The 25,408-nt window shown below is 37.3% G+C and overlaps 1 protein-coding gene across 1 annotated transcript in view; it reads left to right on the forward strand.

Annotated features, from left to right (window-relative positions):
• Nucleotides 1-25,408, forward strand: part of LOC119790728 (collagen alpha-1(XIX) chain) — a 178,731-nt gene that overhangs the window by 76,520 nt on the left and 76,803 nt on the right. Inside the window, exons 15-18 of the mRNA XM_038296417.1 lie at nucleotides 13,602-13,646; nucleotides 15,536-15,571; nucleotides 24,050-24,103; nucleotides 24,178-24,222. Of these exons, the coding sequence (XP_038152345.1) occupies nucleotides 13,602-13,646; nucleotides 15,536-15,571; nucleotides 24,050-24,103; nucleotides 24,178-24,222 (180 nt within the window). The remainder of the gene's footprint in view (nucleotides 1-13,601; nucleotides 13,647-15,535; nucleotides 15,572-24,049; nucleotides 24,104-24,177; nucleotides 24,223-25,408) is intronic.

Below are 25,408 nucleotides of genomic sequence, written 5' to 3' on the forward strand. Positions count from 1 at the left end.
CCAATTTGGGATAATAGCCCTCATTTCTATTTGCTTGAGACCCAAAACTATAGATATTGCTTCCTGATGGATTTCTAGACTGTTCTTGAATTTGTTTTGGTAGAGATATGTAATCTCTACCAATATTCATGTAGAGATATGAATATTGTGATCCGTTTGCATACCTCATGTTGTCAGGTAGATCATCTTTAGGGGATTTCTTAATCTTGCAGATCGGACAGTAACCCAGCCTGGGTGTGGACAGAGATACTGAACATTGAAAAAAATAATTTTGACGTTTTCTGTCACATATTTAATTTATTATGGCTCTCTGAAATGTTTTAGTATTGACGAAAAAAGTTTAAATAGAATATATTTTTAAAGAGGGCAAAACCTTTCTCAAATGATTGTGTCCATGTTAGATTTAGCATAGCTTGCTATTATTTTTATGAAAATACCTGTGAACAATAACAGCCCATACAATCTCTTTTTAAAGCCTGGTTTAAAGGCAGCTGCATGATGTAGATTTTTAGTTACAGTTTTGGCCTGACCTGCTGAAGCTCAATGACAGAGAAACACAGAGAGAAGAATTTACAGGTCAGCAGGGCTCACAGCTGAGACTTTATGGCAGGATTTTACACCCTTTGCGATTTTACACGCAGGCAGAGGACTCATTAACCCTTTCCGGAACAAAGTAGAGTAGGTTATCCTTCCCCTTTCTGCACACGTTCACATTGAGGGAAATCAGAGAGGCATGCTTTTGACACCTGTATTACACGAGGAGGTAACACGTTTGCCCAGAGCACAAGGCAATTAATCTTGTCAATGTCAAGTGCATTGGGAGGGAGGATGAAACAAAGATTTGACCTGATTGGCTATGAAAAGGTCTCTCATTCAAGTCCTGTTGGGAGAGCGGAGGGTTACAGGGGAAAGCGTTTGGCACATCCAAGGACAGATGCACAAAGCTTTGATTTATCTGTCTGACTCTCGTCCCTCCCATTGAGGCACAATTTTCCTACATCTGTGAGTGTCCAGAATAAACATGCATTAATTGGCCAATTAATTACAGGAATGAATAAAGGAAGCAATACTTTAATAGGGCCACTTTGATTGCACCTTGTTCTTTGACTCCTACTATGTCTGTGTGTTTATGTTTGTGTGTGTGATTCTTGTGTTGGTTTAGGTGGGACAAACTGATGCTCAACAAGGGGTAATATAGGTCAACACCCCCTCTGAGTATTACATAGACCTGCTATCGCTGGCCTGTGCACAGTTCTCTTCCACACATATAAAGCCTTACCTATAATTTTACCTGAATGGAGAAGCACAGCAAGTAATCTTTGGATGCATGTCACATTGGGGTTGATCTTTAACAAGGTCCAGATACTCAAATATATGTCTTGAATTTCCTCATTGTATTTAAACATTGGTTTCAGACAAGCCATGCTTAAGAAATATGTAACAAACAAGATCAGGTAAACAAAACATATATAAAAATATATATATATTTCCACACACTGGAAGTGATCTGGAAAAAAATCAGTCTGGGAATGTACATTCCCTCAATCTAGAAGTAGAGTATGAAACTTAGGAATAAGTAGATACTGTCTGAGTAACTTCAGAATTACATGCTTAATTTAATAATTCAGGTTTGTGTCACATGAAATTTAAACTGAATAAACATGAATACGGTACAGAACAAATTCACAAATACTTTTATTCGAAATAAAACAATTTATTTATAAAATCTATTCAGCTCCATATTAGAAATATTTAGTGATTCATAAGTTAAAATGGACCAAAACAAAATTTAAAAATCTTTAACAGAGGTAGATTAAATATTGTTTTGGAAAATAATATTTCAATGAATGTTTTGCCTTACATAATTGATTTTAATGTCATGATTACTGTATCACTGAGTTAATAACAGAGCAGAGTTAAGAAATCTTAACACCTTATCAATGCCAGGGGATCCATACAGTCAACAGTCAGGTGGTTGTCTCTGAAAGAATTTCCAGGTTAATCAGTTGCTAACAATTTGTTGGATTTCTTGGCTTCAAAACTTCACAAAAGGACCATTAGTCAACATGAAACTACCATTAAAGTTTACAGAAATGCTGGTAGTGTGTACTGACAATATTGCAGCAAATAGGATGAATAAAATAAATCTAGAAGATTGAAGGAAACTCATTTTAAATAACTGTATAGTACCACTTTAGCATTTTAGTGTTGTCTCCATCAGCGGTAGGCTTCTCCTGTGCTGTCCTTACCTCAGGGACCATCAAGGAAAGAGTAGCCGGAGTCACTTAAAATCTCTCCTGCCTCTCTGGTTCCAGTTATTCTTGAAAAACTCAGAGAAAGAGCGATGTAGAGAGCTTGTTTCTCTGCCTACTGCCGTGTTCATTGGTTGCATCGGAAGCAGACCATACCTAATTTTGGATCAAATTTTAAACAGTGTCATGCCATGTAAGCAAATGGGACTTTCTGTGAGAGACCTCTCCTGTGTAGTCTTAGGTCAGGGGATAAAGTGGGTTTGATTCCTAAGAGAATGGATTTTTATATGGAGACTCCAGGATGCTCCTCCTTTTTGAAGGTCCTAAAAAGGGATGATTTCACCTACTGTCTTAAAACACAGAGTTTTACCAGTTCAGTCCTATGACCCACAATCCACATCCAATCCCATGTTTATCTTCACCTCCTGCTTTTTAGGCACAATACTAATCAAACAATCATTATAACATGTATGCAAACAAATAGATATCAGTAAATTAATATAATCAAGCCTTATAAAGGTTCAAAAAGCCAATAATATTAACAACATACAGAAAAGATAAAGCAAGTTAACTGTAGGTTTTTGGGAGCTCACAGCTTCTTTTACTTTTTCCAAATGTTTTCACCATTGCTTTAATGCCCCAAACGTCGAATTTATTGTAAAGGCATTTTGTCAAACATGGTCTGTTAAGCAAAATCAAATTAGTGAAATTTGTCAAAAAGTATAAAGTAATAAAGCATTTTTTGTTATCTAGACAGCAGAACCCCAATGGCTACAGGCTTTTGGGAAAGCTAAAGCAATACTACCAGTCACTTTAAAGAGAATGCCTGATTTTAAAAAGGGAATACCTTCAAACAGACATTTTTTGATTCGAGATGCTTTGATTGGAGCCACCATCAAGTAATCTCTGTTTGTGTCAGTAGTTTTCCCCCAAGTCGGTCAAGGGTAGAGAGGAAGACATTGAAAAGCCGAATATTGCAAGGGGAATGGAAGCTGAATGTGGAGGAGATGTAGCCCTGAATGCTGCAGAGCACAGAGGCGTGGTAGTGGGAGGCTGCATCACTTACAGCCCCGTTACAGCCTGCCATCCATATTCGGATTTTTCACACTGTCACCCTGCCTGCAACCAATTTAAATACATCCATCTGTGTCCACTTTAATGGAATGTAAGGAAGCAATGCATTGGCAGTGGCCTGATATCATAGACATGGTGCTGTCTGGGACCTTTTTGTAATCTGTTTTGCTTGGTGATTTGAAGCGTAGGACTTGCTGTGAACCTCAGAACATATACAGAGCGCCCTGTGGATCCCTGACCTTAAATATTTGGCTTGTAAAATGAATCAGGGTTTATTCAAAGTGCATTTTCTCCGCAGTCGTTAGATGTTGTGGTCATAAAACACATAGTATCTGTAAACACAGGATGCAAGCAATCTGGTGAACATGAATGGTGTAGCCAAAAGTCCAAATGAGACTGTAAAACTGTGAAACAGCCAAGAATAATAACAGCATCCGGCGGGGAATGTGAACATTGAAAAAGCATCGCTGACCCAGTAAGGAAACGATGCTATAGTCACCAGCTTGCACTGAAACACTGTTCAGACATTAAACTGTTGGGGGGGGGGGCATAGAGCTCATAGTTAAATATAGATTTATCATCTCTTCCTCGCCACATAAAGATGCAAATTCATACAGTAAAGCAGGCTTCTTTCCACTCCTTAGGAGACGTTAAAGTCAATGAGCTCTTAAAACTCATGGTTGAGGATGTGGTAGAAACGTGGCTGTTGTAAAGAGATGTATCCAGGCTCCCTTAGGAACTCTACGGTTCGATTTCCATAGACATCTACTGTCTGTGCTTCCTGTGTTTGCCTTAAGCTTTAGTGTTTTCACACAGGATACTGGTTAGTAGCAGGAGGGTTTGTTGAAAATGCTCTTTAATTTTTATTTGAACCACCAATGCTGTAGTTGTTTACCCTTGTTCTGTCACCTCTGTCCCCTTCTATTGTGTGACAGCTGAAAAGACATGTAAGGCTGAATGGGAATTATTTTCTCACTGTCATACAGCTCCTTGTCTTGTTTTTGTTTCCTTCTTCTCATCTTTGTAGGCCCTCAAAAAATCCCCTTTACAGTATTCAATGTCTAATTGCCAGACTGCCTAATTAGGGATGTTACCCAACACACATCACACATTCATGCATCGAGGACATCCATCCTCTCTCAAAGAGAGCTTACAGGCTCGTTGCTGGCTGCATACCCTCCCATGCCAAAATTTGTGATGAAACCAGTTTGCCATCTAGTGGCCCTTCTGCTAATAGCATTTTTGTTCTACTGTGTCTGTGATTGAGTCTCTGTTAGAGAGAGCCTTCATGGAAAGCTTCAGCCAAGGGACTATAGGTGCAATCTTGGCCAGCTGAGCTGTGTCTTAAGTCGGCTGCAGTGTCAGGCATCTCTTTATACTTCCCTGAATATTTAGATGGCTGGGAGTTAAAGAGCGCATTGTGTGCCAGTCAGAATGGTGAAAAATGCTAAGCTGCATTTGAGTCCCTGCCAGGCAGCTGTCGGCTTTGCCGTTCTCTTCCTGCCCCGGCCGCTCCTCTTAACCCTCAGTAAACAACTGGAACAAATCCTATTTTATTGCAGCTTTAACCAAGTGTGAGGGATCTCTGCAAGCTCCAGTGCCTAGGCTTTTTCTAAGATTGTGCAGTGTCCTAAGATGGCTTTCGGAGAGTGCAGTCAGGAGTTGGAAATTTGCACTATGTGCCTCTAATTGGATCTCTAATAACAGGTGCACCCGTGGTCTGTGTAGTGTCCGTTGTGCAATTTCAGTAGTATGATTTGTTTTTACCCTAGAAGCATGGATATCGAATTAGACTACAAAATTGGCTTTAGTCCTGATTTTAACATTACACACTATACTGTGCTGCACAAGCAGGCAGGGTAGTTGTACCTTCCTTTAGATGATTACTAATGTTTTGTCACTAATGCCCAGTTTAATTAGTATTTATACAATGAAAGCATTTTTTTTTTTTTTTACTGGGGTAATTTCAGTCAAACACCGGCAAAATAAGTAAAAAAATAATAATAATCATAAAAAAAAATCTATATATATCTATATATCTATCTATATATATCTATATATATATATATATATATATATATATATATATATATATATATATATATATATATATATATATATATATATATATATATATATATATATATATATATATATATATATATATATATATATATATATATATATATATATCCATCCATGCATTTTCTTTACACACTTAATCCAAAGTGGGGTTGCGAGGGGTGCTGGTGCCTCCAGCACCCCTCGCAACCCCAGCTTTCTACGGGCGAGAGGCGGGGTACACCCAGGACAGGTCGCCAGTCCATCGCAGGGCAACACAGAGACAAACAGGACAAACAACCATTCACGCACGCACTCAAAGCTAAGGACAATTTAGAGAAGCCAATTAACCTAACAGTCATGTTTTTGGACTGTGGGAGGAAGCTGGAGTACCCGGAGAGAACCCACGCATGCTCAGGGAGAACATGCAAACTCCATGCAGAAAGACCCCGGGCCGGGAATTGAACCCAGAACCTTCTTGCTGCAAGGCAGCAGTGCTACCCACTGCAGGAAAATTTCAAACCTTCTTTTGGAAAGCAAGCTTGTATGAATTCGCAAAAATTCTCCACTTAATATTTAACACAGTGCTAGACAGGTTTATGTTTATACCAAGACTGTGTTAGCAAAATATTTCATACAGGGTTGTTTAAGCTGTTATGGTTGGAGTGTAATTACAGTATATGAATGTTTAAGGATAAATTATTCTAATAGTGCTAAACAGACACCAGTGTTGCTTGTGTTTAAATCGCTGCTAATTGATTAATGTTTTTTGTTTTTCCACTGATGAGGGTCTTATGGAGACAAAGAAGAGGCAAAATATTGAAAATCTTGCAAGGATACTGTAGTGCAGCTGTGGGATGCTGTGTTTTTTACAATAAGTGCTGGAATACAGCAGAAGATCTAAGTTGAGAGTTCTCATCCACCTACAGTATATTGAGGTTTTCTCTCTCAGGGGAGGAGAAAACCACAGGTATTAAATGAAGTTTTAAATCCCCTGACTTAGAGTTTAGTTTTTTATATTTCTCTCAGTCTGCACATTCGAAGAAAGAGAAGAAATGTCCAAAACATCCTGTGTAATTTTTTTTGTATGTTTCAGAATCTTAATGGCAAAAATATTAGGATTAGATAAGCTAGTTCTGTGTTCGAAACAAAAAAAATGAATATGGAGTATGAAATGAATTGCCTTATAATTAAAATAAAATTATGAAAAAAATTAAGTACACACTTCGGACAATTTTAGCAAATTTTTAGTCAAGACTTTCAGCATTGATTGTAAAAATGGTGGCTCTCTGCTACCGCAGTGGGATATCTCTTAAATATTGCTTCTGCCATTTTCATCATATGCCTAGTTTGACAGGAAAGCGGCAACAATATTGTTCTCCAATATAACTAAAACGTCTGATTGCATCCCACTCACACTGGCTTACTGTCTCTACTTTTCCAACTGCATATTTTTATTTTGGTTTTTTATCTTCAGTTTAGTTTTTTTTTCACATTTTTTTCCTTCTTTATTATCAAACATGTTTATGTTTATTTCTGTTTGACCTCTACTTCCATTTTGGCTTAATTTCAGTTCTCAACAACTACCATGACCTTTTTTGACACAGATTGTAAAAAAAAATAAAAAATCCTGCACTTAGAGCTGTTTGTTTAACCGCTGTGGGTTTACAGTCATAAAAAAAGCAACACTTGTTTTCTTCTGTTTCTTATTCATTTGAATGTTTGATACAACTAAAGGTAAATTTGTTTAGACAAATATAATGATAACAAAATTATCTTATTAAAGTTTATTTGAAGACTTTGTTTTCTTCCATGTTTTCTTGATAATAACCGAAATCACATAAGGTCTTCATGTGCATCGATAGATAACAAACAAAGCTTTTAAGGCAGTCCATGTTTTATATTCTGTCTGTTTTAGTCACATTACACTCCCAGGATCAAGTACATGATTGCATGGTGAATGATAAATGGCCTGTACTTTATCAAGTCTGAGGACTCCAAAGCGCTTAGCACCACAATCAGGCATTCAGCCATTCAAAAACACACATGAATATTATACATAACCATTGTTTTCGAAAACAGTGGTGGTCTAATATTTTTGTTTTCCATAACTGTGTAGCAAAAAAGAAAAGCTAACTGGGATTGGTGTTAAAATACTTTTATTTATCAAAGAATATAATATTACATCTGTTTACAGATATATGGATATAAATATTGTGTTTTATTATAGTTAGTTGTCTGCATTGTGATCCTTTGCAGAAGGTTAACATGTGTTTGAAGGAACATATATCTTCCAGTCACACAATGATGAGCCACCACCTAGGTCTTTGGCAGTGAAAAAACAACTTTTGTACAACTTTATTAAAAACTACAATCCCAGGCCTGTTTTAGCAAAAAAACTCTTGCAGGAAAAACCGTTATATGACTTTACTTTTAAGACCAATGCTGCTGTTACATGAAATTTAAATAACTTTTTTGCCTTTGTTTAACTTGAAACTATTCTACTTTAATTTCAGTCCTGAATGGTTAGAACAGATTTAAGATTGGAGCATATGGTCCCAAGTTTTCGCATCAAATGGTAGCTTTGATAAAAAGCCCAAGAGGATTAAAAGCGTCAAAAATATATTCTTTCGATTTTTCAGCCCCTTGCAATATTGGAGCAGGCAAACATTTTAAAAAGGAAATAAACAAATTACAGGCTGTGCAGTGGCAGTTATTCCCTAAATTTGTGAGTGCTAGAAAATAAATTCACATTTCTACATCCTTTATATCTATATTTGAATCAAAATCTTTTGTAACACAAGGAAGGAAAAATGTTTAGGTCTGCTAAATTATAATAAACTATATTTCTTTCTGTTTTGTGAAGAGTTTATCACTTGAGCTGTAACTTTATACTTCATATTATATAAATAAACACAGCTGCCACATAAGATGTAAACAGTTAGAAAATAAAAAAAAAGTTGTACAAAAAAGCTCAGGTGGCTTTTAAACATGTCCCTAAGGCAGGCAGGACTCAGTTCGCTCACAAAAAGTAGGGTGGCATACAAGTTTTTTCAGTCAAGAAAAGGGCATGTCTCCCAGAACACTAAGAGTTCTGCTAAGCATTGTTTAAGTCAGTCACATAGACAAAAGCATTGCAATAGTTACTAACATGTACCTTTTAAGGTAACACACAAGTTTAAAATAATCATCTAGTTCTCCTCGTATTGGTAAGTCTTATATTTAAATGTGGTTCTGTGTTGATCATTTCCTGTTGCTGCCTGAGTTTTTCTGTTGACCCCATTTGATAAGTTTGGTTATAAGGTTGATCAAATGGAAAGTTGTGGTGCATCTGTTGTTCCTTAAGGCGATATGCAGCGCCTTTAGGAACATGTTGACATTTGGGATAAAGATTAGGAAGTCATCATAAAGGAGTGCCTCTGCTGCGTGTCACTCACTGTTACTGTTGACTTTGCACTCAGATTGAGGTTTGTGTTGCAGGACTGAGCAGAAGCCCTTGGATGTTGATTCCTTTATGCTTTTTCAATTCATCAATAAGCTGGAGCCAAAGACTCGGTTCTGCTTGGATCATGTTGGAAGTTCAAACTCTGTCAGTCTGCATGAGACCTCTTTACTTTCAGCTCAGATGTGTGCCAATTTTAGCTTTAGCTTGTACTGTAGTCGCATTGATTCCTGTAATCTATATTTTCACATTGCTTTGCCAGTTTTTATAGAGGAACAGATAAGTACTTAATGGGAATACATGATTCATCCTTTGATTCAACTTTGATTTACGCAGAACGATGGTTCATCTGAAACTCTGACTTCTCTGAATGTCCTTTAGTTTTTCCCATCTCTCCAGCAATCATGTCCTTCCTTGCTATTCACCATCTAAACCTCCATCTAATCTACTGCAGTGACCTGAAGGAGGGCTTCACACTGCAGCGCTCAAATAATAATCAAGCTCTAGGATGTTGTCAAATTTATAGGACACTGAGCGTTGCATGGCAACAGAGATTGTCAGGGTGATTCAACAGACACTGGAGGTTGAACAAAGAAAGAAAAAGGCTAAGTGACAGAAAAACAAGGAAAGAAAGGTAAGGTACAAGAAAAGCGGCTGACACAGAGAGGATGGAAATTGGAATTTAAAAACCAATTGCATTCACAATAGGGGAAAATGGGACCTGAATAATCAGAACATAATGAAATAAAGTTAAAGTTGTGTAAGCCACCAAAACGGATTCCTAGGCACCAACTTTTATTTCGTGGTAAGCTAAAGCATGCTTTACATTTTTACTAACTTTACTGCAGCCATATAAATAATTGTTCTTAGATTTTACAAATATTGGAGGATCAAAGTTTTCTTCTAATTAGTTTTATTGTAGCAAGATTCTTTCTGTCACAGCTACCACATTATCTCACATTTTTATGTCTTACTTTTGTTACAGGGTTCAAATCTTTGTTTTTAATTTCCTTTTCATCCTTGTTGCCTAGTGACTGCATTTGGGTTTAAGTGCATCTCAGGATTTTGCCTTTTTTACGGAAGTTTTAGTTTTCAAAAAAAATTAGTAAGCAAGTAAATAATGCAAGCCAATATATGAGTCGGTGATAAATTAGTAATATGTAAGAAATGATTTTGCATACAAGTAGGTTGTTCATAAGTCAAATAAATGATAGTTAATTCTAGATCTAAGCAAGTAATAATCATAAATATAATAAGTAAGCAGTTAAAGAAGAAGTAAATAAAGAAAAACATATGTAAGGATATAATTAGTAAGCAGATGAGAAGAAACATACATTGATATAGTGTGTTAGTTGCTAAGTAGGTAAAAGCTAAGTCAAGCTAGTCAATACATTAATAAGCATAGTATGATCAAACTAAGCGAAATTCTGGGAAGCCTCCATTTTAGGCCTGTTTTGTGGTGGCCTTGACTTGGACGATTTAAAATTTGTACACAGGCAGTCAAACTACACTACATCTACCTTGCTCTATAATAAGATAATAAGCATTTTTAATAATAAGCATTTTTTTCCGTAAACGTACCGGTATACATGTACAATAATATATATATATATATAATATATATATATATTGTTGTACATGTATACCGGTACGTTTACATATATATATATATATATATATATATATATATATATATATATATATATATATATATATATATATATATATATATATATATATATATATATATATATATATATATATATATATATATATATATATATATATCAAGGGAGACATTGCCTTGGTGCAAGCTGATCCTATGTGTGGTGTATGTTTTGGATGAATAGCATACCATAGCGTAACCGGAAGGTAAAACCCCTTACAGTAAGAGTGCAGAATGGGTGGGGTCTGCAGAGGTGTTAGCTGCCCTTTTTCTGACGTTAGACCTGTACAAGTCCTTGATGCATAGAAGGTCAACCCAATGATCTTCTCTCCAGACCTAATTATTCTTGGTAGTTGAGACCTGTCCCGTTTAGTATATGAGCCAAACCATGCGATGATCTAGAAGCACAAAACACCCATCCATCACTGTGGGAGTATATATATGCATATAAAGCTTTGTGATTATGATGGTGGGAGGTGTGAATGGCAGCTTTTCATACCTGTACTAGATGCTGCTAAGATGCTCTTTTTTTTTTGGAAGGGAATTCTGTTTTTAGCTTATAATAGAATCAAATTTAATTTAATATAAAAGAGTTATCTAACATCTAAGTAAGCCAGTAATACATAACCAAACCATAAATAAGCAAATAATGTGAAAGTATAAAGATTTCCAGGTGGTTACAGACAATTGTATGCGAATAGCAATGACAGCCTCAATCAAAACCTTTCTTGTAGCTTTGCTTTATTTGAATGCTTCCCATTTTAACCCTAACAGATTATTCTGAAAACAGTTATCTAAATATGAGACTAAAACAGAGAAACAATCTAATGAAAATGTTTAAAGACTAAAAAAAAAAATATATATATTAACAGCATTAACAGCGTTTCAACAATAATTTCCAAGCAAAAAATCCACAAGGTCATATTTTGTGTAACAATGTGGTGAATTATCCTTTTTGTTACAGTACATTAAGATTAACTTATCTTTGGTTACCTGATTGGCAAGCAAATTAACCAGTCTGACTGCTATAAAAGTCAAGAAAATAATTTGTGTAGTATCTTTCTGTAAATATTTTTTAATGCACCTAAAGATTTTGAAGGGAGCATATTAGAGGAGAGGTTTTCTCAGATGAACAAATCCAAAACTCCTCATTAAAAACCAAATATATTAAAAATTTCCCAACAATGTAAGCAAAGCTCATGCCATGTTGATCTCAGTTCGCTTGATGAGAAGTGCAGAGCCATTATTTGTTCTTATCATTGAACGTGAATAAATTGACATAAAATCTGCGTTTACTTTGGTGTTAAAAAGGATTTTAAGGGCAAGTGTTGGGAAATAATTCTGAAAACTGCATAATTCATGACCTGCTTGGAATAATAGCACATGAAATATTCATCAGGTAAATTACTTATCTGTGTAATCTGCTTTTGTTGTTGTGTTAGGAGGAGGAAAGGGCAGCAGTGGGGAGTGAGTTTCTTTTTCCTTTTCTAAACCATAGCAGTGACTCAGTGTCTACCTTTTAATTATCTCCAAAGTAGAAAGAAAAATCAGTCTTTCACCATAATGCTATCTTGTGAAAAAAAAGACCTTCAACACAAAAAGTCTGTTTTGAATGCACATGTTACACCCACATGCAAAAGCATCTATTGACTGAGCACTAACCCCCTGTTCTTACAGCTCTTTTTTGCACCACAAACTGAACAGGGCCGTCAAAGAGACTACTCAGGTGTTTTATAATAGCAGCCATATGAAGCAAAAAGATTACACGGTTTAAAGATGCTGCTTCTACGCATCAAGGAAATTTGACTTTTGCCAGCTCTTCTCCCATTTATGTTCACATTAAAGCCTCCAAACTGAGGCATTAGAGGTGCATTAACTCCACTGATCAAAAGATAGTGGGCAGGGCTTTGTTGGTACATCAAACAGCAAGAACAGATGGAAGCACACAGTTCCCTGGAGAAGTCACACATGAGCTCTATTGTGTTGTTATTAGGGTTAATATTTACATTACTACATCTTCCTTTCTCCCCTTCCCATTATCCTGGTATCTCTGGACTGCAGACACTAAAGTACACATGCAGCCTAGGAGCCTGTGCACACATGCAAACAGATGATTAAAAGAAGTAGCTTTGCTAAAGAGAAGTTCATTCCCTTGCCTTTGTTGCAGGCAGTCATACACGTCAGGTTCGACCCAGTTAATCAAAGTGTGCACATGGAGTGTCAGAGAAAAGATTCGGGGGCGTCACTTTGTGATTCTCAACTTTTCTTTCAGCAGCCAGAGAGCTTAGCTTTTCACATATCCACACTGCAGCTAACTCTGCAGAGGAAAGAAGTGTTTTTGCGTCACCCGCACATACAGTAGGAGAGAAACACAATGTCACATTGCCTTCAGATGATGAAACCCATACTAGAAAGAGGTAATGGCTTATAGTCCCAGTAAATGCCTAAGTGTTGTATCATCCTTTTGCCATCCAACTCTGCAGTGGGTTGGTATTAGTTGGATGTGATTTTACAAATTTCCTGCCATCAAAATTCCTGGAACCTGCTAGTGTGATCCAAATATCCTGCAGGGCTGTGCAGATAAAAAGAGGGTTATCTTATTTTCACATGCATGCAATCTATTGATGTAACAACTCACTCAGCTTGACCTCAGATAGCAATAGATGTCAGATAGCATTAGACAGCATAAGATGTATTATTTCTTTAGCATTTTTTTTATGATTATTTTTGTTGAATTTCATGATTCTAAAGTTAACGAAAAACTGAGGTAAATGATGTCTTGCAAACCCTGCTTTGTGATACACTGCAGCACTGTCTAGCTTGTCCTGTTTGTTCCTCAGGTTGATTGATACATTGAGAGAATCCCACAGCTGGGAAGGAGGCAGTAAACCAAACAAGGGAACAAAGAGTAGTGGGCCACACGGGGTGCACCAATTAAACTGTTTACTTGTTCTTAATTAAAAGTGAATTAGAGAATGCGACAGGAGTTGCTGTCTAGCCCTATTTGCTGGCAGCATCCCTGTCTTGCTGCACCTGTTGTCGTACATCCACTCATCTTATGCTCACACTGTATTTTTTTTCTTTTTCTCTACAATGTCGTCCTCAGGGAAAGAGAGGAAAGCCTGGGGAGCCTGGACCAAGAGGCCCACCTGTAAGTGATGTGCTGCAGCAAAGAAAGTCTCTTGTTGAAATCATTTCACTGTAGTTCTTTTTTTGCATTAAATCTTATTAAAACATTGTTGTTTTAGCTCATTTATGATAAATATAATTAGTTATATATGCTAAACATTAGAAAGATATGGTAAATGTTCCTGCGACTCTTCTTGGTTCTGACAACCAGGAGTTATCTAAACCCCCGACTCCCCCCTGTTTATGTATGCGCCTAGAGTTAGTGCTGTCAGCGGTGTATCCATCAGCATAAACAAATATTCTTGTCTTGATACACTTGATCCCAAAAAAAAGATCTATCATTTCCTGTGATAATAGAAAGGATGACAGCTCTGCATTTTCTCCTCTAGTCACAACTGGTACTGCCATTGGTCCCACTTCTCTTCCTTCCAGCTCACATAAATTATTTGGAGGGAGGCGGCACAGCGGTGATACCGAGAGCTACAGTAACAGCTGCTCTCTGGTTAAAACAGTTATGGTTGCATGTGTGGTTCTGATCAAAAATGCCATTAAAAGTGAAAAGAAAAACAAAGTTATTCGTTAAATGGTCAGCTCCATAATTTAAAAAGGCACGGTGGAAACAAATACACATGTTTAGAAAAAGGATTTAAAACGAAAAACTCAAAACTTAAATAAAAGCTACTGGAAGAGGGTGCCTGCCCAGGTGGTGCCGAGGGAGAATCGATGATTGCACTTTTTTTCTTCCTCTTAACATCATATCTAATGTCAGTATTTTACTTTAAAGGTTGTGCCTATAGTGGTACAAGATGTAAAAGAAGCATGGGCCCCTCTTTAAGGCGCTATAGCAATATAGTACAGTAAAGGTATACTCCAAAGAATCCCTCCTAAAACAAATTAGCATGAACATGTATGTAAATTTGGTGGGAATGTTTAAAGATGTTAAGTAGTCCCATGCTTTGACAGTATTGATTTGTTAGAAAATTTACAGCCGTCTTTTCTTAGCACAAAAACCTCAAGGGGTTGTTCAAGGTAGCACTTGAATGTGTTTATATTGATGAGTAGTACAAGTGTGTCTTATAGGCCCCTTGAGTCCTTGAGTTATGGTCTTTTCCTCAGGTGTCCAAACCCATTCCCAGACATTGTGCATTTGTGGGTGTGTGCAGGAATGTGCATGTGTTTGTCTAGTGACCCACTAAATAAGAGGTACAAACAACACTGAGCATTACAGGAGACAGCTTGTCAGACTCTTAACTGCTGATGTCAGAACAAACAGGAAGGTCTAGCTAGTCTGTATCTCAGATACTCTGAGTGTGTAATTATTCTCAAGCATGGCTGGCTTGATTGCACTATAGGGCTCCAATAGGGTAGGTCCTTATCCCATTGAGAAATAGATACTCCATTTTTGATTTTATCGTCAATGCTCCAGTTCAGTGGTTTTGGGAATAATTAGACTTTCGACAGTTAAATCTCTACTATACAGTTGAATTTATTACCTAATTACTTACTCTTTTTGGATATCTAGATTTGGAAAATTAGTGATGTCATGATATTTTCCACATTGTGCCTGATATACATTCATCCCATGGTATTTTCTTTTATTATGGTCACCCTGTTTAACTCAGGTTTATCTCAGGCAAAATCTTTTTTTTTCAGTCAAGGGGTCAATGTTATTTTTCTGTATAAACTGGCAGAACATAACAGTGGTGTATCTCAGAAGGGTATGACAAAGCTGTTATCCAAATATGACTTGCATTTGTCCAAGTTGCACTATTAATTGATCAAACACTAGTGCAAAGAAAAAATATGATATCACAGACTAACTTACCATAGATGATTTTGTATTAAAAGAATAACGAATTCCTCCCAGCTGTCCATATTTTTCATGTGATAATCTTGTGGTTTTTCTTACAGGGTCCTTTAGGAACCTCAGAGGGAGCAAGTGTCAAGGTAGCATCTATATCTAAATTTCTATGAATCTGGCTTTTATATTGCGTTTCGTGTAACTGTTTCCTTCCCAAGTGAAAAGCCTTTCATCTCATGTAAGTCCATTGAGGATAATGACACTCTCTGACCGCCTTGAGCCAGCATCTTTGCAAGGTCTTTTGCTTTTTCTCTGGAGTTGATAGGGTGCATATTTTTCACCAAAACCTTTAATTTCTTAGAAATGAACCACTGTTTCTTTTCTGAATGTTAACATTTCTTGATAATCACGTTCTGTCTTTATTTGCAAAACATTTTTACACAAATCTCAACATTTCTCTTTTTAATGTCTCCATGTGGTCCACTGCATTCCCTATATTTGTAAAATAAAATATTTGGAGCTGAGATGCTGACATAGCCAGTGACTTTCTAAAGATATTTAAAAGCAGAGTAACTTAGAATATAACTGTTGTGCAATTATTCCAATTATTATTATATTCAGGAATATCTACTCAAACTATAACACATAATAACTACAAAAAGATTAAACTGAAAATAGGAATTTGATTTTCCTGGATGAAAGCAGTTCTTAGAAAAGACTTTAGACTTTAGACAGATTTATTTGTCATTTTGTTTACACAAGTAAGCTCACTGGACAATTTCATCTTTTAAAAGTGCAGCCTTGAAAAATAGTAAAAATTACTGTAAATTTACCGTTCTAAAATTAAAATCACACCATTAATCAAATTTCAGCTTAATTTCAGCATTTAATAATAATTAATCAGCCCAGTAGAAGATATAAAATAAATACAGCTTTGAGGTACATGTGGCATGTGGGGGAAATAATGCTGCAACCCTGGCTTGTAGCTTCCCTCCTTAACAATAGGCAATGCAACCTGTGTGGTTACACAGCGGGGGGAGAGGTCTGGTAGCAGACAAAAGACTAACAGCAAAGCTAGCTGTGTGATCAGCGAGAAACATGAGGTTCAGAGGGAAGGAAAGAGAGAAAGGAAAAAAAAGGAGGAAGAAGAAGAGAAATGCTGATGAAGGTTCTCAGTCATCCAGGTCATAGTCATCCCGTAAAAATTCAAAAGCATTTTCAAATTTTCAAAAGCAAATTCAAATTCAGCATATTGCACTCCATTTTGGGAAAGACACCCTCGGAATAACGCGTGAGTATGAGAAATTGCTTAGGAATTGAGAAAGCTTCCTGGAGAGGTGGCGAAACGTCTTCAAATCTTGAAAACCAAGTCCAGTGGATATTTTTTGAATTTTTACGGGAAGAAGAGAAATGATTCACTCAGCTGACCGGCTGTGCACTCTCAAGCACAGAACAACATTCAAAGAGTTTGAAAACCAACAAATCACGCTGACTTTTGGTTTAGATCACACAATAAAAAGTTTTAGCATGAAACTCAAAGCACAATATCCTTCTGGAGTGTAAATAAAATTTAACTCTAATTCTAATTCTAAATATCTACCTGCCCAGGCACGGCTAAAGAATTTAAGAAAAAGCGATATTTTTTTGATACCGTCTTAGAAGGCAGGATATTGCAGCTCTTGGCCATGGTATGTGGCTCAGCTGTGGCTCCAAAAACAGAGGAAGAGGGAACTTGGCTTCTGGTCTTTTTTTTTTTTTTTTTTTTTTTGCCAAAACAACCAGGTTCATCATTGTTGGATGAGCACAGGAAAGCAGAGAAATGGTGCATCTCCCAGTATCTATTTGGGATCTTTGCTGCTCCGGAACAAAAATGCCAGCCTTAGTCAGTAGCAGTTTCATACTGGGTACAACTTGGAAATCTGCAGAGTCCACACAAAGTCAAAGCCTAAAAAAGTTTCTTATTTGAGGAAATAATGATGAAGTGGTGCAGCATCAGCCAGCAGTGATGCTACGGTTCTTACCGCTTGTTTCGAAGCACAGTTCAGCTGAGGTGGGGTCTCTTCGTAGCAGTGGTAAGCTGCAGAAGAAGACTGAGTTTGGGTTTTTATCACCTGTGGTTTTATTTTGGACTGCAATGCATGCTGGAAGCTGTAGTTACATTTTCAAATGGACACAATGGCACAACAAGAGTTAGGAATATTACTCTCAAAAATCTCTCACATTATTTTCCTATTTAACAGATCTAAATCATTTTGGTAAAATCAACTAACTTAAAACTGCAAATATTTAGTCTGCTTAACTTTAAGACAGATCGGGAAAACAATTTATCTTAAAAAATTGTTTGATTTAAAATCATTCTGTTTCACCTGGATAAAATGTACATTCATTGCTTCTCTTGCCAACCCAGACAAGTCAGGTGTAAAAGAGCAGTTGTAGTATCTCCTTTGTCCATAACTGACACCTTTTGGAGTTAATAGTTGGGAACAGATCTCTCTCTTTAGAAATGGCAACACTTAGTGAGTTGAAGCGTAGCTGCTGCAAGTTAAATAGCTGCTCCCAGCCTTTGTCTGCTGCAGCACAGTACAGCATGACTCAATGCTCACAATCTAAACTACCAGATGGCCATTACATGCCGTACTTTTGAAAAAAAAAAAAAAATCTGCAATCATTTTCATGAAGCCCTAGGGTGTTTTACACACCAGTGGCACATAAGATATAGATTGTAAGATTTTAGAGTGATAAACACAAAAACTGCCAGTTACTGGCCTCTGTCAAGCTTCCTAAAGATGTTTTACCTTTGCCAACCCACCTACAAACCACCTGCTACTTGAGGCTTCAGTGGCCAATACTTGTGATCACGCTAAAAAGTGAAAGCATTGTGTTGTGGACAACCTCTTGAATGCATGAGTCATCAGATGTGCAGATTTATCACTGACTGCTGTAGTCTCTTTGGCTTTGTCTGGTCCTTCTGCCTAAAGGAAAGGAAATGTAGGTTTTCCAAACTTAAAAAAGGAAACTAACAAAGTTTGTTTTTAAACAAAGTAAATAACTCTTCTTTATTTTAGAAACAGTAAGAAGGTTAAACAAGGGCTACTATGAAACATCTTTCACATATAATGGATCATCATAATTACAGAGCAAAGCAAACAAATGTTTTCCTGCTTATTGTGTTGCTGCAGTTTAATGGTGGTTTAAATATGTGTCTTTTATCAATCCATGTTTCATGTCCTATTTGCTTTTATTTTGCTTTTTATCTTGCTTTTAAAATACTATAGATTTTTTGCCACTGATCAAACCAAAATAACACGAAATGAGCTCATATTGGTAGATCTTTGTTACCATAAGTCATAAAGAGGCATTTCTTTAAACTATACTGGAAGCAGGCTATCTTAAATTATTTTAAATTGTTGGCTCATTAAATTAGTAAAAATGTATCCCTGTTAGGTATTAGCCCACTATTCAAAAAAAAAAACAATGACATGATAATAACACAATCTTATGTTTTTTGTTTTTTCCAGAGTTTTTATTGTTATTACACTGTCACAAGTACAGCACAAGGAAAATTTACTGTTTCAATTCACATTTAGCCCATTCCCTTGAGAAGCAGTAGGCTGCCATTGTGCGGTGACCGGGGAGTAGTGTGGGGTTAAGGGTCTTTGCTAAGGGACCCAGAGTGGCAGTCTGTGGGAGTGGGTTTCGAACTCACAACTTAATTTCTATTTAATTCACCACACTTTTATTTAACTACTGTGGTCCACTTGTTGACTAAGTGTAGCACGTCAAACCTAATCCCACGATGGTCAGACAATCATTACTTCATCCATGCATCCATCCATCCATCCATCCATCCATCCATCCATCCATCCATCCATCCATCCATCCATCCATCCATCCATCCATCCATCCATCCATCCATCCATCTTCTTCCGCTTATCCGGGATCGGGTCGCGGGGGTAGCAGCTTCAGTAGGGAGGCCCAGACGTCCCTCTCCCCAGCCACTTGGGCCAGCTCCTCCGGGGGAATCCCAAGGCGCCTCACGGCCAGCCGAGAAACATAGTCCCCCCAGCTTGTCCTGGGTCTCCCCCTGGTTCTCCTCCCGGTGGGACGTGCCTGGAACACCTCACCAGGGAGACGTCCAGGAGGCATCCTAATCAGATGCCCGAGCCACCTCAACTGACACCTCTTGATGAAGGAGGAGCAGCGGCTCTACTCTTGAGTCCTCCCCAGATGACTGACCTCCGCACCCTATCTCTAAGGGAGAGCCCAGACACACAAACTCATTTCAGCAGCTTGGATCTCAACCGGGATCTCATTCTTTCGGTCATGACCAAAAGCTCATGACCATAGATGAGGGTAGGAACGTAGATCGACCGGTAAATCAAGAGCTTTGCTTTTTAGCTCAGCTCTCTCTTCACCATAACAGACTGGTACAGCGCACGCATCACAGCAGATGCCACACCTAACTGCCTTTCGATCTCCTGCTCCATCTTCCCCTCATTCGTGAACAAGACCCCAAGATACTTAAACTCCTCCACTAGGGGCAGTACATCCTCCCCAATCAGGGCACTCCACCCTTTTCCAGCTGAAGACCATGGTCTCGGATTTGGAGGCACTGATCCTCATCCCGGCCGCTTCACACTCTGCTGCAAACCGCTCGAGGGAGAGCTGCAGATCATGCCCTGATGAAATTACTTATCATTATGCGAAACTAATTTCAGCCTTTATGTCATTATTGTCCAGTAAATTTCATACCTTTAATCCCAGTACTCTGTCACTTCTCAAAGTAATGTTTTACATATTCCTCATTGATGTTTAACAAATTTCTAATAACTACTGTACATTTTTAGCCACCTCTTAAAACAACCAAATGGGAAACAGCTTTACAAAGCTTTCGCTGCCTTAACTAAATGACTGAGAATTGTAGTAACAGTTCTTAGAAATCATTGTAAAGCTAATTCCTTGAAGCAATATCAAATGGTAATCCCACTAGTACCTTAAAAATCCACAAAGGTGAACAAAAAAACCCAGATGAACCTGAGTCAGTATAACTTGGTTACCTTAAATTAATCATATACGAAGGTTGAATAATAGAAGCTGCTGATGATGTCCATTGGAGACCAAAGCTTAATGTTTAGACATTAGCTTTAATACCCGTTATGTACGTATGGGTTTCTGAACAAACTCTGTGTCCTGGTTTAAGTCTTGCAGAGCAAATTTAAAAGCAAGCTTTGCTTTGGCCATAAATCAGTCATGCCCCTACACTGTCATTGCATCTTTACTGTATCATCATACATTTCTGATTTCTCTGCACAGCAAGGCATCAAATCTCCTACTGAAAAGCATCACATCTTAATTTGATTCATTAAAAAAACTACAGCCATGCACATAAATACATTTAAAAGAGCAAAATGGTGAGCAGAGATAAACTTAGCACTTTGACAGGGAAAAGTTTTGATTTGCAGTAATAATTAAACACTTCACTGTCATTTATTTTACATTTTTCAGTCTGTATCAAATAAACTGAGGTGAGACCATGCTGTTACTGGTGGCGTGCTATGTGGACAGAGACCCCTCTCACTCTCTCAGTAGAATGTGAATGTTTTAGGAATTAAAGACTAAAGTTGGGGGCTGCTGTGTAGTATGTGCTTGGAAAGGCAGTGTCTTTGTGAATTACATCTCCATAACTGTGCCCCCCCACCATTGGTCTCAATTGGCTTCTGACAGAACACAGCAGATATTGACAGAGAGAGTGATGCTGACAGTCCTAATTGCAGTTTGATGACTTGGGGTAGCTCAAAGTCAACACATCACCCGCAGTTAGCCACAGGTGGAACAGTTCCCTGGGCTTTATCTTTGCACAAATACAGCAGTAATCTACATAAACACTGACCATGCTTCAGTTAATCTCATTTGAAAGGTTTATTCACTTGTTTCGTTGTCTTCTGCTTGTAAATTAGCTGAGAATAATGTTCTGTGAAGATCTAACTGAGATAACAAGAGAAGTATGGTTCTTTAAGCCTGTGACAGAATGCAGGGCACAAGTTTTTCACAACAGGTGACATCCAGGGTAATTCCAACTTTCCATTAGATGTGATTTACATCGCCCGTCAGTCATAACTCAGTGCAAACTGCTGCCACGGTGGCAAATCAATTTTAGTGTACAGTGTAGCATGGACAAAACAGTTCAGAAAAAAAAGACATTACAACATTTTCCCTTATATTTTTTTTTTTTTTTTTTTTTATCAATAGCCTCTAATGGGAAATAATGTAAAAAATATCTACAGATGTCAAAATGCATGATTGTTTTGAATATCATATAAATGACACGTTTTACAATAAACAACTGAAAAAGGCAAGGAAGGCCAACATCCTAGACAATCCTTTTGCAACTTAACTGTGTATAAAAAAATATATATATCAGAACTGTAAATATACAGTCATATGTTTATATTACTATTTTATTTATTTTCTTAGGTATTTATTACTGAAAAACTAAAAAAAAGAAATTTTCTAGAGCTGTTTTAAAATAAATTTCTTTTTGTTTACACTCGTGTATACAAAATGACAAAATAAATCTATCTAAGTAATTTTTATTTATATTTCATTCATTTAACCAGGTAAAAAAAATTAATTGAGATTAAAATCCCTTTTACAGTGACCTGGCCAAGAGGGCAGTACTGGATAAATTAGTATTGTAATTAGTGAATAAAAGAACATTGCAGAGAGGATGAGAGACTATTTCATTGGGTTTTAAAAATTGCAAATGCCACTAATATGATGTTTGACGTCAACTCAGCTATATTTTTTTATACATAAATGGAGTCACTCTCTCTGCTAGATTCCCTGCCATCCTGGCAGTTCATAAAGATTGTAACAACTGACAGATCAATATCAATCTTGCTAATGTGTGCAACGATTGATTAGCATCTCTTGCCCCCGTTTGAGACATTACATTTGGTTTGCCTCTGTATTTATAAAACAAAGATGTAGACCCTAGTTTAAGAAGCTATAGTTTGTTTTTTTATTTGGAAAAAGCTGATTTTTTTTTTTACTTTATCAAAGCTTATGACAAGTTGCAGAAGTCAAGGACAAAGCTATTCTGACTGGCTACTCTATAAGGTACTCAAGTAGCAACTGACTTGGATGAGAAAATGCAGACCATTAAAAAAGCAGATTTGTTGCTCCGGGGGAACACTGACTAAATAGCAGCAATACTTTCAGCAGTACGTCTGAGAGAAACACAGCTAAACATGCACTTAGCCAGTATACGTTCTAAGAACACAAAAAACAAGATTTTTTTACACTTTCAAGAGCTGGTATAGTAACTATACTATTAAAATGTGTGTTTTTATTTCTTTGACTATACAGCAGAGTTGAATTTTGGTTTTGACACCCATGAATGTAGCAGCTAAAGCTCCTCAGAATTCAATTAAACCTTTAAGTCAGAGTTTCTGCTTAGTCCCTCCTCCTCAGCTGAAAGATTAATAAGACGGTCCATCTGTTCATATATGCCAGCAGTCCACTGACTTAATAGCAGCTGCTAATTTGAATAAGGAAACTGTGACTATATCTCATTAAATGAGTGGTGCAGTATTACTGCAGTTGTCAGTGTAAGAAGTTGAGGTAATGGGGGGGAGGGAAACTCAAAACTCAATAGTGTTATCTGTTAGGAGTCTATGAGGAGTAAGAAAAGACTCTACTTTCTTTCTCTCAGGTTGTTATACATAGGCTCAATGAGGTCTTTATACTGACTAAAGCTATCCTGTAGGTATTTGCACATGTAAAACATTGGAGCAATGTTCAATGATTAATCTGCTATTTAAGCAAAAGTACAGTATGACCCCCCAAAAAAAGATTAAGCATGGGCTGGTTACTTTCAACATGATATACTATGGTTTTGACAATTTAAGGATTTAAAACTACTGTGATTAACATTAATTAGTCTCTATATTTAAGGCAGTTTTATTAAGATGCAGGGAAAGCAGGAGCAACAGCGTTTGGTCAATTGTTTTTTGATAATTCCTGATATTTGAGCTCAAAGGGCGGATAAAAAAGCGTATTTGCGGCTTCAGTCTATGAATTACAAAAGGTCGTAAGAAAAGAATCAATTCTGCAGTGTAAAATGTTGAAATGATTCTATTTATGTGTTACTTGAAGTATAGAATTCTGTCCTATAAGTGTTCATTACCACCTTGACCATTGCTTAATGCCCATTGGTTCTAAATTCAAGGTTTACTTTGAGTTTTTTTTCAACATAAATGTGAGAGGAAATCCAGTCAAGATGCTTTATGGAACTGTTACCAGCTGTGCTAAAGTGCCATCTATTGGCAGACAAAGAAATAATGTTATCATTAAAATATAGACATACTGCAGTGGAACAGGGACCTTTATTATTATCTTGCAAGACTCATGTAACACCACAGCTTGATGAAGCCATATATGTAGAATGGATTTCTTTTTTACCCCACCGTAGTGGGATTTTGAGAGGACAGAGGACTGTATGTTTTTCTGATTACTTATTCATAGCAACTGTCCATGCCCGAGCTTCAGTCTCGAATCTGTCTGTCTCTTCACCCTGCTTTTGCTGTCAGTCACTGTCAATGGTGTGCTCTGTTCACATGCAGGGGGAGAAGGGGGAGTCTGGCATCCCTGGGGAAAAGGGAGAGAGAGGAGATCCCGTACGTATTTTCCTGCCATGACATTTACAATTCCGTCCTGTTACAGAGTCGTTAACCGAGGCCTCCTCCCACAGGGTCAGCCAGGTGCAGAGGGGACTGGTGGCGTGAAAGGACAAAAAGTAAGTCACATCAATGTCAAATGTCAGCAATGATGAGTCCTTCTGTTTATACTCCCTCAGAGTGCTTGTGTGCTGAAAGGTTGTGAACAAGTCAAAGCACATTTCCTGACACCTTGATTCAGTCGTTTTTTTCTACCCTAAATACCCTTCAAAGGTCTTTGAAATCATGTTGGAGCAAATAATGAATCCTCAGGTGATTATTACTTGTTTGTCTCCTTTTGCTCCAGTAAGCATGATTCAAGTCATTTGCTTACCACAGACAGATTGTGCCTAATGTCTGGGGGGAAGGAAGACAAAATGAAACAATTTTGTCCTTGTTTAATTGTGTACAAATTGTATTGTGCTTTGAAAATTGCCAACAGTACTGAAAGAAGTTAGAGTACAGACCAAAAGTTTGGACACACCTTCTCATTCAAAGAGTTTTCTTTATTTTCATAAATACGAAAATTGTTGATTCACACTGAAGGCATCAAAACTATGAATTAACAACTGAAAATATGTCTTATATTCTAGGTTCTTCAAAGTAGCCAACCTTTGTTTGATTACTGCTTCGCACACACTTGGCATTCTATTGATGAGCTTCAAGAGGTAGTCACCGGAAATGGTTTTCACTTCACAGGTGTCCCCTGTCAGGTTTAATAAATGGGATTTCTTGCCTTTTAAATGGGGTTGGGACCATCCGTTGTGTTGTGCAGAAGTAAGGTGGATACACAGCTGATAGTCCTACTGAATGCACTGTTAGAATTTGTATTATGGCAAGAAAAAAGCAGCATTACCATCATCAAAGGTCAGTCAGTCCGAAAAATTGGCACAATTTTGAAAGTGTCCCCAAGTGCAGTCGCAAATCCATCAAGCGCTACAAAGAAGTTGGCTTCTATGAGGACCGCCCCAGGAAAGGAAGACCAAAAGTCACCTCTGCAGTGGAAAATAAGTTCATCTGAGTAACCAGCCTTCAAATCGCAGGTTAACAACAGCTCAGATTAGAGACCAGGTCAATGCCCAGTGTTGTGCTAGTTACTGAAAAGCAGTAACTAGTTTCTGTTACTAGTTACTTCATTTCAAAAGTAACTTAGTTACTAACTCAGTTACTTACACCATAAGGTAATGCGTTACTGTGAAAAGTAACTATTTAGTTACTTTTTTTTTTAAAGGTTCACATTATGCCCTTATAGCCTTCATTTCAGAA

Source organism: Cyprinodon tularosa, unplaced genomic scaffold (genome assembly GCF_016077235.1).
Source record: "Cyprinodon tularosa strain WSP-4 unplaced genomic scaffold, ASM1607723v1 ctg37, whole genome shotgun sequence".
Taxonomy (NCBI): domain Eukaryota; kingdom Metazoa; phylum Chordata; class Actinopteri; order Cyprinodontiformes; family Cyprinodontidae; genus Cyprinodon; species Cyprinodon tularosa.